Source organism: Phaenicophaeus curvirostris, chromosome 12, assembly GCF_032191515.1.
Source record: "Phaenicophaeus curvirostris isolate KB17595 chromosome 12, BPBGC_Pcur_1.0, whole genome shotgun sequence".
NCBI classification, from domain to species: Eukaryota; Metazoa; Chordata; class Aves; order Cuculiformes; family Cuculidae; genus Phaenicophaeus; species Phaenicophaeus curvirostris.
In genome coordinates, this window is record NC_091403.1 from 14,560,064 (window position 1) to 14,576,636 (window position 16,573).

General features: G+C 43.9%; 1 protein-coding gene across 2 annotated transcripts; it reads left to right on the top strand.

The window, feature by feature from the left end:
• Nucleotides 1-153: 153 nt before the first annotated feature.
• SLC24A1 (solute carrier family 24 member 1) lies at nucleotides 154-15,311 on the top strand. 2 transcript variants are annotated; one of them, XM_069866385.1, is made up of 9 exons: nucleotides 154-1,077; nucleotides 2,820-2,882; nucleotides 3,901-4,009; nucleotides 10,107-10,193; nucleotides 12,005-12,108; nucleotides 12,770-12,973; nucleotides 13,314-13,403; nucleotides 14,249-14,415; nucleotides 15,062-15,311. In XM_069866385.1, the coding sequence occupies exons 1-9, from the start codon at nucleotides 154-156 to the stop codon at nucleotides 15,309-15,311; spliced, it is 1,998 nt and encodes a 665-aa protein (XP_069722486.1). The 2 variants fall into 2 exon arrangements, with proteins under 2 accessions (XP_069722486.1, XP_069722487.1); XM_069866386.1 differs by having other exon boundaries at nucleotides 12,008-12,108.
• Nucleotides 15,312-16,573: the final 1,262 nt, after the last annotated feature.

Here is a 16,573-nt window from a genome sequence, read left to right on the forward strand (position 1 = left end):
TTTTGCAGGATCCTACACTTTGAGTCATGCAGTTTCACTCCTGACACTTAATATCAGCTAGAACCTCCAATGGTGGATGTAAGTGCAAACCACTGATCAAGAGAGGTCTTCAGTATCTTCTGGACACGGCTCCGATTTTTGAACCCTTAGGAAATGCATTTACCACGGAGAAGACGGCTACAACGGAGCCGAATCTTTTTCTTGCTGGCTGTAGTGTTGGTCCTCTCTCTCTATCAGCTCCAGTTCAGCCCCTCTGCCCTTCCAGCACCACACACAGCACCCCAACCCACAGATGCTGTCAAAGTGACCTCCAGGGACCTCTCCAGCAACAAGACTGCCATAACAGGCAATGCCACAGCAGCACCCAAAATAAGGCACTGTGTATTTGTGGATCCTGAGCCAACAGTGCCCATCACTAAATCAGTGGATAAAACACCACAGCAAGAAAATGTCAGTGAAATCTCCCCAGATGAAAAGCCACCATATGAGTCCAAAGGAGAATATCCCCAAGACCTATTCAGTGTGGAAGAACGCAGGCAAGGGTGGGTTGTACTTCACATCTTTGGCATGATATATGTATTTGTGGCCTTGGCCATAGTGTGTGATGAGTATTTTGTCCCCGCTTTGGGAGTGATCACAGAGAAGTTGCAGATCTCTGAAGATGTGGCTGGAGCCACTTTCATGGCAGCAGGTGGATCAGCACCAGAACTCTTCACCTCCCTCATAGGTGTCTTCATCTCTCACAGCAATGTGGGCATCGGTACCATTGTGGGTTCAGCAGTGTTTAATATCCTCTTTGTCATTGGCACCTGTGCCGTCTTCTCAAGGGAGATACTCCACCTGACATGGTGGCCCTTATTTAGAGACATCTCATTCTACATTGTAGACTTACTGATGCTCATCCTGTTTTTTCTAGACAGTGTCATTGATTGGTGGGAAAGCCTCCTTTTACTGACTGCTTATGCTACATATGTATTCACTATGAAACAGAACGTGTACCTAGAACAATGGGTGAAGCAGGAACTGAACAAGAAGCTAAGTGCTGTGCAGGCAGCATCAGCAGAGCATATACGGAAGGTTGGTGTCCTTATTGTTCAGAGGGCAAGTTGGAAACAATTTGTAGCATAAACCACAAGAGAAAATTGCATCTCCTTCACAAAGTGCACATTCAAACAAAACCTCGGGATACAGGTACTGATTAATAATTGTGGTTATAAAATGAGGGAAATGCAATCTAGATAGCAGAGATTGTAAGAGATTAGAGAACACCTCTAAAATGGTGTTTTACCCATGCAGCTACTAAAGATACCATTTGCGGTCACTTACGTACTTTCAAAGACATGCGTGGGATTTTGCTCACTCCGTTGTTGTAAAGGAGTTTCAGAAAAAACACAGGAACATGTTGTTAGTCTGGGAACAGCATTTGACAATTCTGTGTTAAACAGAGGAAAAAAAGGCTTTGGATAAGAGGCACCGCCCAAGCCTCTTTCAACTGAGAGATGGAAGAAATTCGCTTTTCCCCATTCTGTTGCTGGGTGTGTCACTTGTTAAACAGCCTGCAGCACAGAAAGGGATCTGGCAGCCTTTAGCAACCATCACCACCTCTCCCAGTCACCATTTGGCAACAAGATCAAAATGCCCAAATCCCGTTTCCGTGCACTGACCACAGCTGTATGTGCTCTGAAACACAATTCCATGTGCCTCTGGCGCTCAAACACGGAGGTCTGTAGCTGTAACCATGCATTCCAAGGCCCTTCACTGATTGTCTTTTGGAGGAAGTGTTGACTGCTTACACAAAGATAGTATCTGAATGTGTCCCCACAGCCAATTACCCTTCCAGACTGGAAGATCTGGCAAGGATGTGGTCTCCAGAACACTTGGGGGTTTGTCTTCTTGAGTGTGCCTACCTACTTCTTCCTCCTCTGTCCCTCCTCATTTCCCCTACTGCATCTTTGTCCTCTTGACCTGTGCTACTGCCATCTGTTGAGCAGAGACCGTTAGGTTTCAGATAGTCCTCTGGCTTTGGCATGCTTTACTAGTCAGATGTGCGTCACAGGCACTCAAGCATGCTTTGCTTTGTGTGGTCTTGGCACTCCACATAATTTAAGGAAAGAAAGGAAGAGGGGTGAGGATAGTTGAAGTGGGGCGGAATCAAGAAAGGGCTTTACTTTTTTTCTCCTTGTCTGTCTTTCAGCCAGGACTCAAAGCTGGGAGTCCTGAAAGGTTGTGTGTTGTATTCTAGTGGGATACATGCAGAATATACTGCAGCTATACACATACATCACTGTGGACATCACCAATCATCACAAATGAAATCCAACCGTTCAGGCTGAAGAAAAAAAAAACCCTGTAATTGAAGTTTACAGAGAACTCTCACTAGCATATAGTAGCATGACAAAGAGTTGCTGGTCTCTCACTCTTGGGAGAAATAAATTACCTATATGGAAAATAATGCTGATCACTGGAAAAAAAATACCCCTTTGCACCTTCACTCTGCCTCTGCTGGAAAAAGAGTCAGGGTACAGATGTTTGGGGTTGAAGTCCAGAGCTGCCTATATCTATAGGAACCAGATGGCAGAGGCCATTTGAGTCCACCTCCAGTTACCTGCATCATCACTGAGGAGCTGTAGGTAGAATCCTGTTTCTCCTGGAGGCCACATGGTTTAAGGAGAGCACATAGCTACAGCTTTTTCAGTTGCATCCATGTATTAGCTGTCTCACTGTGTCACAGGCATACTCAGAAGAGCTATCATTATATCCTGAAAAAGCAGGTGAAGTGGTAGTGATGTTCAATCACTTTTGTTCTTGCTTGCATGCAGAAAAGCAGTGGGGCAGTTGCAGATGATGGAACAAAGAAGCCAGCAGATGGCAAGAAGCTGCAGGTAGGTCTAAGCAACTTTACAGGGATCTGAAGCCAATGTATTTTGAACCTCTCTCTATGTCAGGTTGTGAATAAAGGTGTCAACTTCTGTGTCAAGAAACCTGGACCAAATCCTACTTGGTGCAAAGAACCAGCCATGCTTGGCACAACACCCACAGCTTACTTAAGAGGCCACCTGACTGAGTTGTGTCCTTGAGGGAATTTTTATCAAAATTAAGAGATGGCTCAGGCTTCTGAAGTGGATTTTACTAGCAGAATGCTATTAATTCCTTGATGTAAATAAGCATGGAGAAAATCAGGGCATGGCTTTTCTTACCTAGTTTCATGGTCAGTTTTCCTCCTGAGCTCCCAAAGCAGAGGCTGTAGGGTCTGCCCTTCTGCATAGTCAACACTGAAGAGCTCATTCCTCTGCTTCTGGTTAAACTGCTGCCCCTTTGTCTTCTCTGTGGCTGCCAGCCGTTACATGGAGAGGCTGATCTGAATTAGTGGCTGCATATGTACATAAAATACAGGTGTTAGCTTCCTCGAATGAATGCTGTTTGTTCCTTTGTGCACGTAACCTACCTGTACTAATTAACATTCAGTCAAAAGCTCATTAGGACTCTGGTGTTGACTATAAGAACATAGCACTAGAGCTTTTGAGTTGAGTCAGGACACTTGACAGGACGGTAGCATTACCTTTTATCGGCATATAAATCTACACAGTTATTAATAAGTTTATGACTAAAAGCACTACATACTTTGAGTATTGTAATTTATAATGACATTGTATTGATGCTGATCTAAGGACAGGTTGGCCTACTACCTTATGAGCATGTCTCTTGCTGTGAACGGTAGGCACTGACAGCCATCCTGTGAACTCAAATGCAGAGGCTGTTTAAAAATCCATGCCAGGGTTGCTCCTTGGGTTGGAGAAATCAGCCTCTGTAAAAATGCATTCTGGGGGTAAAGGTGAACCAACAGTGGAGAAGTTTTGACGAGGAAACTGCTATTGACTGCTGCATTGTACCTTTCCATAGCCTGCATCAGCTTTACAGCGAGGCAGCAGCTCAGCCTCCCTACACAACTCTCAAATGCGCAGCACCATCTTCCAACTCATGATCCACACCCTGGACCCCCTGGCAGAAGGTGAGTGAATGCTCTGCATCTGAGGGAGTTGGCTTTGCAGCCCTGAGCGCAGAGCAGCGTAACTGGGAATACAGTCTTTGTTAAGTCAGGATGTTGGAGGCCAGCAACTCACCCTTGAAATGAAGCTTTGAACATCACAGATAACATTAGGTGGAGGGAGCTCTACAACAGCGGGAGTTACCCCTTCTGACCACATAGCTAGCAAGGACAAACACCTTACATTTTGGTCCTGCCATATCTTACTTTGCTTGTGCCAAACCAGTTGCTGCTGTGGTGGTAGCTGTACTGAAGCTTGAGAGGAGATGAGGGCATGTGGAGCAGCTGCTGTTGCTGGAGCCCCTACCAGCAGTGGTGGTCATTACCATCCCGTGTCTTCTGCTATCCCTCTGATAGCAGGAATCACCAACTCCCTCCATCTCATAATGTGTCACATCTTCCTTCCTCTTCTCAGCTCAGACCTCACCCCACCCTTGGGACAGCAGCATTTAATGCTGACTACATTTTTGAGAAAGAGTTGTTCAACCTATCAGTCTCATTTGCAGTGGGAATATGTACACAGGGAGAGCTCATTACCTATGCACCTCTCTGGTTGTGCACACAGGCCCTCACAAGGCATAAACCTGAAGAAGAGGAAAAAGAAGTTAAAACCCTTGAAGAAATATCATTTTGACTGGGCTTAAAATCTTAATGAGATTTAAAATGCACAGCAGTTTCCAATTATGATGGTTGAGTCAATCCATATCTGATTTAGACCAACAGTGAGCACCTGTAAAAGCCCACCTGCAAGGCTACAGTATCATCACTGTCATGATAACTTGTACCCAGAGCACTTTGCAGGCTATTGTCCAACTCCCCAGGGCTGATCAGCTCAGGACTAATACAATTTCTTTTAAACTGCCCAGGGTGCAGAGATGCAGCATTTCCAGACAGACCCAGAGTCTTCGCTCACAAACTTTTAATGTGCTGCCTTATATCAACCTTAATACGAAACGAGTATAGAGATTCATTTTCCAGGAAATGGAGAAGCATGTTTAAAAAAGATCGGTTTTTTTTTAGATTTTCTTTCCTAGCTCAGCACATGCTCAGCCCCTCCACCGCCCTACTTGTTCTAAAGAGATTATCTGTTGTCCATTCAAAGAGAGATTGAAGCTAAGCAGATCAACACCTCTCATGTCTATCACAGAGGTTACAAAAAGGACTCTACAGATCAAAATCCTATCTGCACAAACTGATTTAGAGAACAAAGGAGGCTTGGTAAGGATGGCAAGACAGATGAATATCCACTTCGACAGGTTTTAGTAAAGGCATCCATCATGTTACTAAAGGTAGCTTAACAAGAGCCAGACTCATCAGGGCTTGCTCTGCTGTCCTTGCCTCCTGTCCCCCCCAGAGGTGGCATCAACAGCACAAGGGTAAACCCAAGAATTTACAAGAAGACATGCTTTTAGCATCAGAAAGTACCAGGCCAGAGGGACTGTGGCTCCTCAGAGATCCTCCAGTGCCTTCTCATCCTTCCTGCACCTCTAAATACCTTTATTCAGCATCTTCCCATGCCAGGCCAGCACACACTTGGCTTTATGGTCTAGGCTGGTGTCCTGGTGCAACCCTGGGCCCTCGGCAGGAGTTGTGGGGACCTGAGGATGCCAGCTCAGGCCAAGGAGTGTGCTCAGTGCTGCCCCAGCCAGCTCAGCCCAGAATACACGGCGGGAGGGTTTCGAGGCAGTTGTAAACTGCTGGTCTGGCTTAAGAGGCTGAATTACCGCAGTTTGTGAATATCTAACAAATGGGGCTGAGGGGAGTGGTTCGGAGCTTCTCGGAAAGAAAACTTCCCCTCTCGTTTCAGCTGGGCAGACTGAGCTGCTGTCTCTGGATGAGGCAGCCACTAGATGGGAGTGTGTGCATATATACATAAGCAGGTCTGACAGCAGGGGTAATGTGAGGATGGGCTGCAATCCCTCCAAAAGGTTATTTCTTAGAACCTTTACTATTTTAATGCCACTGAGATAAAGGCAAAGCCTCTGCCCCAGGTACCTGCCTGTTTCACTCCACACTACTAGAACAGAGACAGCTCCTTAGAAAAGATAATGATAAAGAAAGTTACCAATTTTATAACATCACAGCACTCAGAATCAAGGAGCTGATGTCCCAGGTCCCATGTACCTAGTAAGAGACACTCCTTACCCTGATAAATTCATGCCTAAAGAAAAGGGAGTCTGGAGAAAAAGAATCATCTATGAATAGACTGAGAAGCTTAAGTGCCTCGAGGATCTTGGCCAGAAAGATGAAGTGACTTCCCCAGGATGACTCTGAAAAAGGATTTGAAACCAAAAGGCACATCAGGACTGCAAGCTCAGCCTTTGTGTTAATAGTACTGTAGCCCTTTGGTACCCCAGGACAGCTGGGTGCCTAGTTCCAACTGATCGCCACCAAAGTTCTTCTCTTTGCAGCCTATGCATCACTGTATGTGCTGGACACATTTCTGTAACTAGGCTGCAACATAAAAGATGATCCCAAAGCAATTTATCTTTTGTTAAGGATCCTTGTTCCTCCTTGCCAGTGCCTGTAGCATAAGCACTTAGAGGCTGCAGTAAAAAATACTCTACAAAAGCAAAAGGTTGCCAATGATTTCTCAGCAGATCCTAACTTAACCTACTATTAGGATCTCTGTAGAGTTTCCTTCCTTATCCTACAGCTGCATTTTACTTGGGCAGCAGAGAGGCTCTTTTAGGACAGCAAGAGACCAAAAACATGGAAAAACTGCCAGCACTGGGCCTTCAAAAGCAAATTCCTGAGGCAGTAGTCTGAAACACAAATTTTGTTTCACTGTTCCTAATGCAACATCCCTTGCATGAAACAACATTTCTCATTTGAACAGTGGTTTAAGTTCAGAATGTTTCTTTTTTCTTTTTATAACAGAAAGGTATCATTACTTCAGTCCTTTTCTGTCTACAGGAGACGTGGTGTTTTACTTTTTAGCCACTTCAGTTTTCCTTCCTCCCCTTTCTCTGAAAGTGTGTAGAAGAACATGAGATCTTTTCAACAAGTTCTGGTTAGACACCAGAGGGAATTATTGCAGAATTAAAGGGAATGAGAATTTTAGAAAGACTGAGACCTTCTCACTTCTGAGCCTCCAATCTTACCATCAGATTATTTTTTAAACTCTAGTCATACAGGGAAGAAGATAGAAGCCTGCTTTTACTTTTAAATGAAGAAAAAGGCTCCCACAGAGATGTCTACCCTCAGTATGCCCCAGTTAACAAGCTAAAGATTCTGGAAATCAGACTGGAATAAAACAGCAGGCAATGTCGCAGGCTAGAGCTGAGCAGGAAGACTGAAGGCAGCTACAGTTTCTCCTTGTTTCATTAGCATTCAATCACTTGTTTTAAGAGAATCATGATACCAAGGGGTAAAAAAAGTAATGAATTTTTTTTATGTCTACTTTTAGACATCAGAATCCCCAAATACCCTGGGTCCATACCAAATTTTAAAGAAAAACATCCTTCCTGCTGTTCATGTTGTAAGTTAGTCCTGTTAGATTCAATATTAGAGCCAAAGAATTAATTAAACATAAGAATTAAATGTAAGAGCCAAACTCAAGCTCAAGCTGTCACCTTAAGTCCAGCCTGGAAGCTCTCAATCCATAGGACAGAAATCTTCCTGAAAGGCCCCTGGACACAGGCATAGAATCATAGAATCATAGAATAACCAGGTTGGAAGAGACCCACTGGATCATCGAGTCCAACCATTCCTGTCAAACACTAAACCATGTCCCTTAGCACCTCGTCCACCCGTCCCTTAAACACCTCCAAGGAAGGTGACTCAACCACCCCCCTGCGTAGCCCGTTCCAGTGCCCAATGACCCTTTCTGTGAAAATTTTTTTCCTAATGTCCAGCCTAAATCTCCCCTGGCGGAGCTTGAGGCCATTTCCTCTTGTCCTGTCCCCTGTCCTTGTCCTTCTCCCCTTGGGAGAAGAGGCCAGCACCCTCCTCTCCACAACCTCCTTTCAGGTGGTCATAGAGAGCAATGAGGTCTCCCCTCAACCTCCTCTTCTCCAGGCTAAACAACCCCAGCTCTCTCAGCCATTCCTCATAAGGCCTGTTCTCCAGCCCCTTCACCAGCTTTGTTGCTTTTCTCGTGTGACAGGCTCTCAGACCAGAGGGCAGAGAGTTACCTACAGCAAACACTCCCGGGACCTGCAGTCCTCAGTGAAAGGGCAGCCAGTGCAGCACTGCACACCCACAGGGCCAGCACGCTGCCCTGCTCAGCTAATCCCCAGCACCAGCAAAGACTGAGCTGACAGATATCCTTCCTCCCCATGCTGACCTGCAGATCTGGCCAGCTTATAGCCAGCTCTTCCTCCAGTCTCAGTCCATCCTGCATGAAATGTGTGTCAGAGGAATTAACACCTTTTTAAGAGGCTGATCTCATGAAAACTGGATAGTGGCCTGGACCCAATCTGTTTATCCTGACAGAGAGATGCTCAGAGGCTCTGCTCAGGTTGGTGCTCGCAGCCTGCAGCCCAGGTGAGGGCAGGAAGCCAGGAGCTTTAATTTATATAATCGCTTTCAGGCTGAGCTTGACCGCCCTGACCCTGCTGACAGAAGCTTTTGCAACGATTTCTGGGAAAAGCTAAACAGAAAGATGGGTTACCCAGTGGTTAGAGGAGACTGGGAGCAACAGGTCACCTCTTCATTGCCTTGCACTGGTGGGCACGCTTCTGCTTAGCATCAACAGATGGAAAATGCAGCAAAGTGCTTCACATCCTCTCTGGTAGGGTTCAGTATGGACAAGGAGTATGGAAGAGCCAGGCTCTTCAGTCCCAGCCAGTCTTTCCGTCACTATCCAGCCATTCCAGTGTTCAGAGGAAATTCCAGCTGGTAAAAAATGTTTCTGTCAGACAGTAAGAGGATTCTTACCAGAACAGGACTCATCCTCAGAGGCCTTAATGTCTGAGCAGGTCCCAGTTATTGAACGTATACCAGTGTCTGCTGATTTTCACGAGGTTCAGCTCAGAACGGTAGATCTGCCTGAGTGGCTCAGGGCCTCGGACCTGCTCTTTCTATTAACTCAATATCATGGTGATGAATAAAGTGTCAGGGCCTTGCCCTTGAGGCAAATGACAACAGCATGTTCTGGTTGCACAGTCAACAGTTTAGTAGATTAAATCAGTCTGATAAAACTTTCCGAGGAAATGAATTTACAGCCCTGCACACAAGTCAAGCATAGCATGGCTAATGTCTTGTGGCCAGTGTCCATGTGCAAACCCTGTGAACCTTGGCTCAGTCAGTGGATAGGCAACTCAACAGAGGGTACACATTAGAGCAAAAGGAGCCTTTTCTTTGAGCTGATGATTTGCTCAATTTCAGTGTGAGTAGGACTTAAGATATTTGAGCACAACACCTAACTGTGGGGACAGACACCTTTTCACTGTTCTCTGTAAAACAATTACAAAGCAGCTCAGCTGAGCCGAGGACAGTTTACAGTGGAAGAAGCTCTCAGCAGTCCCATAAATACAGGACTGAATGCTACACTGCAGCCGGGACCATGTTGAACCTGAATATCAGGAGTCTTGATTGACTCCAGCACTCTTGTATATTTGAAAAATCAATAATTTTCCAGATATCTGGAACATAAAACATTTTTTATTCATCAGGTCACCAGGCGTCATGTTTAACTTGCACATAACCTAGCCTGAAAAACTCAACAGTCCATTGGGAACAAAATGATATTGCATCAAAACTCCTCCTCTGTTCTTTCTGCATTTCCTTCCTATGAAGTACACTGTCCCCTATATTACTGAACTGGAAAGGATTTCTCTTCCCTACAGATTCTCTTTTAAATATGAAAGTATTAGTTACATGTCAGATTGCTGACATAACTGCCATACTACTAAGCATTTAAATATAATAACTACAACCAACTAACACCAGCCAAAACCTAGGGCCACAGCCAGAAAGACAATTCTCAAGTCGACACTGACTGCAATCCATGCAAGAGGAAAGGGGCAAGAGAGCATGTGTGTGTTGGGGGAGGCAGGGAAGGTGGAGGCTTTCCCTTGCTCACAGCTGATGACAAGTGTACTCTTCTCATCCACAGCAAAATTTAGAGACAGAGTTGACATCCTGAGCAACATCACCAAGGCCAAAGCAGAGACCCTGGCTGGACAAGGATCAAAACCAGAAGGTGAGTGTAAGAAGTCAGTACTGTTTGCTTTGTTATGCACTGCCATCCCTCAGCTTCCCAGCACTCAACACCCAAGGGCTGCCAAAGAAACACTATGGTCTAACACGATTTTTCTATTATTGCTGGTCACAGATGGCTGCTATAATAATGCAGCAGAAATCAATCGGTATGCGCTAACATTGGGCAATAAAGGCCGTCCCCCCAGGAGTCCAGGAGTGGTTAGTGAGGTAGCATCCAAACAGCGAGTGCTGCAAGGATGTAGCATGAATTGCCACGAGAAGGGTGGAAAAGGGAGGTCAAGCTATTACAGACAGTAATTGGGTGCTGCTATGCTGCTGATCTTTGGTAGGCCCTGCAAATGAGGTGTTCATTAAAACAAAGTACCTTCATTTTAGCTTGGAGATCTGGCATTCACAAGAGAGCACAAAAAGTTCCTCCAGAGAGTAAAGCCACTCTGACTTTGTCCATATCAACTGTAAGGATTTGTGCAACCTCCCTTTTAATAGCTTTTGGTTTTTCTATATTGCTACTGATACACAGGCTTTCCGAGCTGATCCAGAAGCAGCAGCAGCCTGCGCTACGACAGGGCCTGTGCTGGCAGCAAGGCTGGGACACTGAACCTTTTGTGTGGAAGGTCCCACCTCCACAAGCGCTGTGCTGCAGGACAGCAGTTGCCCACACACCTCACAGCCTTGAATGAGACCAAACTTGGAGAAAATGCTGCTTAAGAAACAAGTAAATTTTCGGTGTGGGTTCTCAGCACCACATTGACTTCTCTAAGCTATGAATTTTCACCCTGTGACATGTTCTACAAACTTTGCTGGTGCATAGATAGAACCGCACACATTCCAAAAGCATTATCACTCTGTCTCCCACTTCGGGCTGAAAGTATCCCACGTGTACACCCTCAAGGGCCAGGTTCAGAAATCCCAAGTGGCACTCACTGAAAACACACATTTCTGAAGATCTCCCCTCTAGCCTTGCTCCCTAGAGCAGTTGTGAAGCACTGTAGAGGATCAACTTCCCCTTTTCAGGATAAGATACCCTGTAATGCTCCATCCAGGTACAATTAATGAGATATCACAACCCCACTGACTTGACAGGCTTGACTATGCAGAGGGGATCCCTTAACCTAAACTGCAGCAGCCTGAAAAGGGCCCTGGCTGTGACAGAGCAGTGTGTCAGGTGCTCCTTCCATTCTGCTCTGTTATCCGTATTTCTACACTGTTCTGCACAGAGGTTGCCATGTTCCTCTTGATTACACAGGTAACACAGGAAAAGCACAGAGGACATTGCAGACATTTCCTTGTATGTGTCAGCACTTTCCTATTTGCACTTGAATATCTACCCAGTGATTAAAGTCTGGCAGCACCTAGCAGCCATTTCCCAGAAGCCTTGGAGAATGCCATGCTTTACTAGAAAAAAGGGGGAAGCAAAGCTTTACATCCTGTCTGGCTTCTAAGGATGGCTTTAATAAGATCTTTGGACTGAAACCAAGAAACATTCATCATCTGTAGATCAGATAATTAGCCTTTCCCTGTTGTTACACGTGCTTCGTACAGCAGTTCCAGATAGAAAGTTATAGGATCATCGAAGTATCATTCTGTGCCAGGTAGACCAGTTTCTGCCAGGCTTTTACCAATCACAGACCACAGAAGACAGAGAGAACAAACAGAAAACCCAGGCAATCAGGCTGGGTTTGACATGAAACACCACACATTCTTGTTGGAAGCTCAAACCTTCCTGCTGGTCAAGGGGAAGGTGACAACCTGATGCTGACTGAAACCCGTATTCCTTCTTATCACTTTCAGCAGAAGAGGACAAGAAGGCACCAAGCACCGTGCAGGTAACCCCTGCCAGTGACTCTGAACCCAGCAAAGACAAAGAGAAAGCAGATGCACTGCAAGATGGACAGGTATCTAAATAAGCATCCTAGGCAATAACTGTTTACTCCAGACCAAACCACACATGTATTTTCTTTTTCCTCTCTCTAGAGCTTTTGGGACAGGACCCAACCCATTTCCTGTAACTGATGACTATAAATGGACCATATGGGCAGTGATGAGATATATTAAGGTGTTAACTGAAATATTTAAAATTACAAAGACAAATCAAAATATGACTCCAACTGACACCGTATAATATTTCTGCTCAAATGACTCTCTGAGGTCAGAGAGCTACTCCAGCACAAGGGAAGATAACAGTATCCATCTGCGCTGTGTCCATCAGTACATGTATCTGTTTTTTTTTATTTCCCTAATCCCTCCTTTCACTTAATGCAATTTGGCCGTTGTAATGAGGGAAGATTTTCAAAGATAAACCGTCAACCTTTCATCTGTGTCAAAACCCCATCCAAAAGCTTTTTCTAGGTAACTGACACAACAGGCACACGTTTAACATAAACACACAGGCCCTGAGATAGGTTATGCCTGGATTTTGCCCCACAACAGGAAGATGGGGGCTGCAGGTGCCTCAGCCACTTTACAAGTGTAACCTCTGCCAAGGCAAGGCCCCGGTGCAGCTCCTTGATCGTGTGAAAACTTATTGGCTTTTTCCCCTTTCTTGCTGACTGACAGCCCTCTTCAGACAGCGACTCCTCAGAAGACAGCAGCTCAGAGAGCGAGGAAGACAATGATGATGACAGCACAGATGATGATGATGAAAATGACCAGCCATTATCTCTTGAATGGCCAGAAACTAGGAAAAAACAAGCTATTTACCTTTTCCTCTTTCCCATTGTCTTTCCTCTCTGGAGCACTCTGCCTGACGTCAGAAACCCAGTAAGAATCTATCTTCCTTCTGCTGCTGGATTCATTAACTGAACTATAGATTTCTTCTCAGCTAAAGTCCCCAGTTCTACTTGTCCACATCTAGAGCCCTTGCATACAGGAGCTGCAGCATTAACAGCAGAGTTCCAGAGGCTTAATTTAATAAACCACAAATGACCAGCAAGTATCGGTCATCTAATTAAGCTGACAAAAATTAAATACAACTAGAGACCAGGCTCCATGTTAAAGCAATTCATTGCAGTGAAGTGTTTCAAATGAATAATTTTCATTGAGGATCATTAACTTGCTTGAAACTTCTCCATGTTTTTCTTTTCAAACTTGATTTTAACAGGACTCCAAGAAGTTCTTTGTCATCACGTTTTTTGGATCCATCCTCTGGATTGCTGCATTCTCGTACCTCATGGTGTGGTGGGCTCACCAGGTGAGGGGTTTATTTTCTCTCTGCAAACAAGACCATTTCAGAACAAGTAGACGGAGAGAGAGGGAACAGTATCACTGTTCTTTATCTGAAGAATTACAGCTGCAGTCATCCAGCAAAACAGTAGAAACTTTGTTTTGTTAGAACCCAAAAGGGAATTTTCAGTTTCTTTTCATTTGGCAAATGCTCATGCTTTTTTTGAGAGTTTCTAAGGGAATTTGTGCATCAATGAAAGGAAAAGTGCCATCAAGATTTATCTTAATCCTGCCTTTTCATTGATGAATGCTTCTGTGCAGAACATAATTATTACTTACCCAATTACAATTCTGGGAAAATACAGGTTCTGGTCCTGGAAGCTGCTGTATGATCTCAACTCTCATTGCCTTAATGCTCACCTGGTGCTCTGGGAAACAATACTTTGCATCTTGTAGAAACAGACCCACAATTTGTATCTAGTGATATACTGCACAGTCGCAGTATAGCTGATCAAGCCACAAATCCAAAACCTGTCATTCCCCAAAGCCCTCGGGTCAGATGTAGCTGATGTTCAATTTGGAGAGGGAAAGGTAGATCCAGAAGAGGTGAACTTAGGACAGAAGGGTTGTGCTGTGACTGACTTGATCTTGGCAACCCTGTGATCAGATGCCCTATGCTACAGAGTGAAACTGACATCAATATACACTATGAAATCTAGGCCTTCATCCCATAAAGCAGAAAAAATGCTATTGTGCTTAAGGGGTTTAAAACATTTAAACTCAAATACAGCATGAAACCTAAAATACACACAGACCAATTAAACTCCATGTTCCCAAACTAACAGCCCTACCTGACTGACTTTGCGGTATTAGGTTGGTGAAACAATCGGGATATCAGAGGAAATTATGGGGTTAACCATCCTGGCAGCAGGAACATCAATCCCTGACCTCATCACCAGTGTTATTGTTGCACGGAAAGGCTTGGGCGATATGGCCGTCTCCAGTTCAGTAGGCAGCAACATCTTCGATATCACTGTTGGGTGAGTATTAGCTGAAGGATACATTTCTTAAGTACAAAACAAGCTGGTTTTATTCTAAAGAAGGTCTTAATTTCATTTCACCTGTACTTTCTCCTTTAAACCTAACCTAGACATGAAAGACAGACCTTTCTTACTTAGTGCAGCAGATTGAATATTAAATTTAATATTTCAGGTCATTGTTCTGCAGCTTAAAATAATGGCATGTAGCTCAGAAGCACCAACATCTTCACCTAATTCTGAATGAACAGAAAATTACTGATTTTAAGGCACGAACACAGCAAATCTTTGGCTAACATCAAAGATTTGCAGACAGAATGCATATCCAGTCATTCACACATTCAGATCCTGTATCTTTCATCAATAAAGCCTCGGCACTTGCATCTTTATTATAGCACACTGAGACACTTAGTTCATAGGTACTGTTTTAAAAAACCCTTTTAGACTCTTGGATTGCATTGTAATGGTGCAAGTATTGCCCAAATGCTTTTTTTTACAAGAGCAACATCAGTTTTAGATTTATGCTGAGATACACTGGATGCAATCATGCATTTTTTTTCTGTAACAGTTTGGGAAAATTGCTTGGCTATGATGCAGAAAATGAGCTGCCTTTAAACATTTACTTCAATTATTTTTCCTTTCCTTACAGTTTGCCAGTTCCTTGGTTCCTTTATTCTGTCTTCAATGGGCTCAGTCCAGTTGCAGTCAGTAGCAATGGTTTGTTTTGTGCAATTGTTCTCCTTTTTCTCATGCTCCTATTTGTGATTATCTCAATCGCTGTCTGTAAGTGGAAAATGAACAAACTGCTGGGGCTCACTATGTTTGCTCTTTACTTTGTGTTTTTGATTGTCAGTGTGATGTTAGAAGACAAGATAATATCCTGCCCAGTATCTGTATGACATTTGGACACTTCAAGATGTATGTAAGCATATGTCAAATTCAAAAGGGCTTAAAGTAGCATTTGTTCTGCTGAAAAAAGCGACCAGAATTATAACAGATTTACTGAGAATAAAATATATTTAACATGCTAACAAAATAAACAAATCTCAAATGGTACATCAGCCTCTCCTGTTTTTCTTTATGATCACTGAAGAGCAGATAATGGAGTGATATCAAATACACATTGTATTAATAACATGCATACTTAGGCATTGTGGAAAGGCTGACACAATACAGATGCATGTTCTTGGAATGGCTGATCCTCTCAAAATTAATGGAGCAAATTTTCAGCATACAATGTTTACTCATTACAGTAGTATTTTCAGGAACACTCTAAGTTACTTCATAACTGCTCAAACTCATTGAAATCAATGATCTTGCTTCAGTGGGAACAGGATCACACCTCTATGACTTGCCCTTACTCAACTGCTCTACTCAAAAATCATTGTGTGGGGACACATTCTGCATCTCTAAAGTGAACACCCTCATACTGCATGTAAACAATAAGCACAACGGTCCCTGAGGTTCCTGCTGCAGCCAGTATGCCAGGACTTCCCAACGCTAAGGCAGTTTTCATTTCAGTGAATGCCACTATGGAGCACCTGCAGCTGGTACTCTACACATCTCCAAGAATGTGATGCACTTCTGTAAGAAATGCTTCTTGCTGGCCCTCTAAAGCCTGTGGGAATTACATCTCTACAGTTTTCAAGTTAAAAACAAAACAATAAGAGTCATTTCTGCATGCAGAACCAAAGACTTGGGAGTTGCACAGCAATCCTGAAAGTTATCCATATGGCTCCTTTGAAATCTCTACCTGATCTTGCAACCTAAATACCTAAAACTGGTGCTCAGTGCCAGCAGTACAAGCGTGATGTCAAATGGATTTACAGCTAACTGTAACAAGATAGATCTGGGGTTAGAATAGCACACTGCCCCTAATAAAAGTTAAAACCAGGCGTGAGAAATACTACAAGAAGTTGAACTCTTTGAGTTTCGTTTTCATCCTGACACTAATCTGCTATTTACAGATTACCATTTCCAGCACTAATTCTTGTTGTCAGCAATCTTCGACGTAAGCCCTATGAAAGACTGCCACTGACCTCAACAAACCTGAAAGGTTTACTGTGAAGAATGCCTCACGTGTGCAAACAGTGTAGTTAAGAGTCGCAGACACTTCTATCATTCTAATCCAACTAATAAAATGTTAATGACAATAACCAGA

Bases quoted from the DNA above. Each gene is read 5' to 3' on its own strand.
- SLC24A1 (XM_069866385.1), top strand. From the start codon at position 154: ATGCATTTACCACGGAGAAGACGGCTACAACGGAGCCGAATCTTTTTC. The intron at 12,109-12,769 runs GTATCTAAATAA...GCTGACTGACAG, and splicing joins ATGCACTGCAAGATGGACAG to CCCTCTTCAGACAGCGACTC. The intron at 14,416-15,061 runs GTGAGTATTAGC...CTTTCCTTACAG, and splicing joins ATCTTCGATATCACTGTTGG to TTTGCCAGTTCCTTGGTTCC.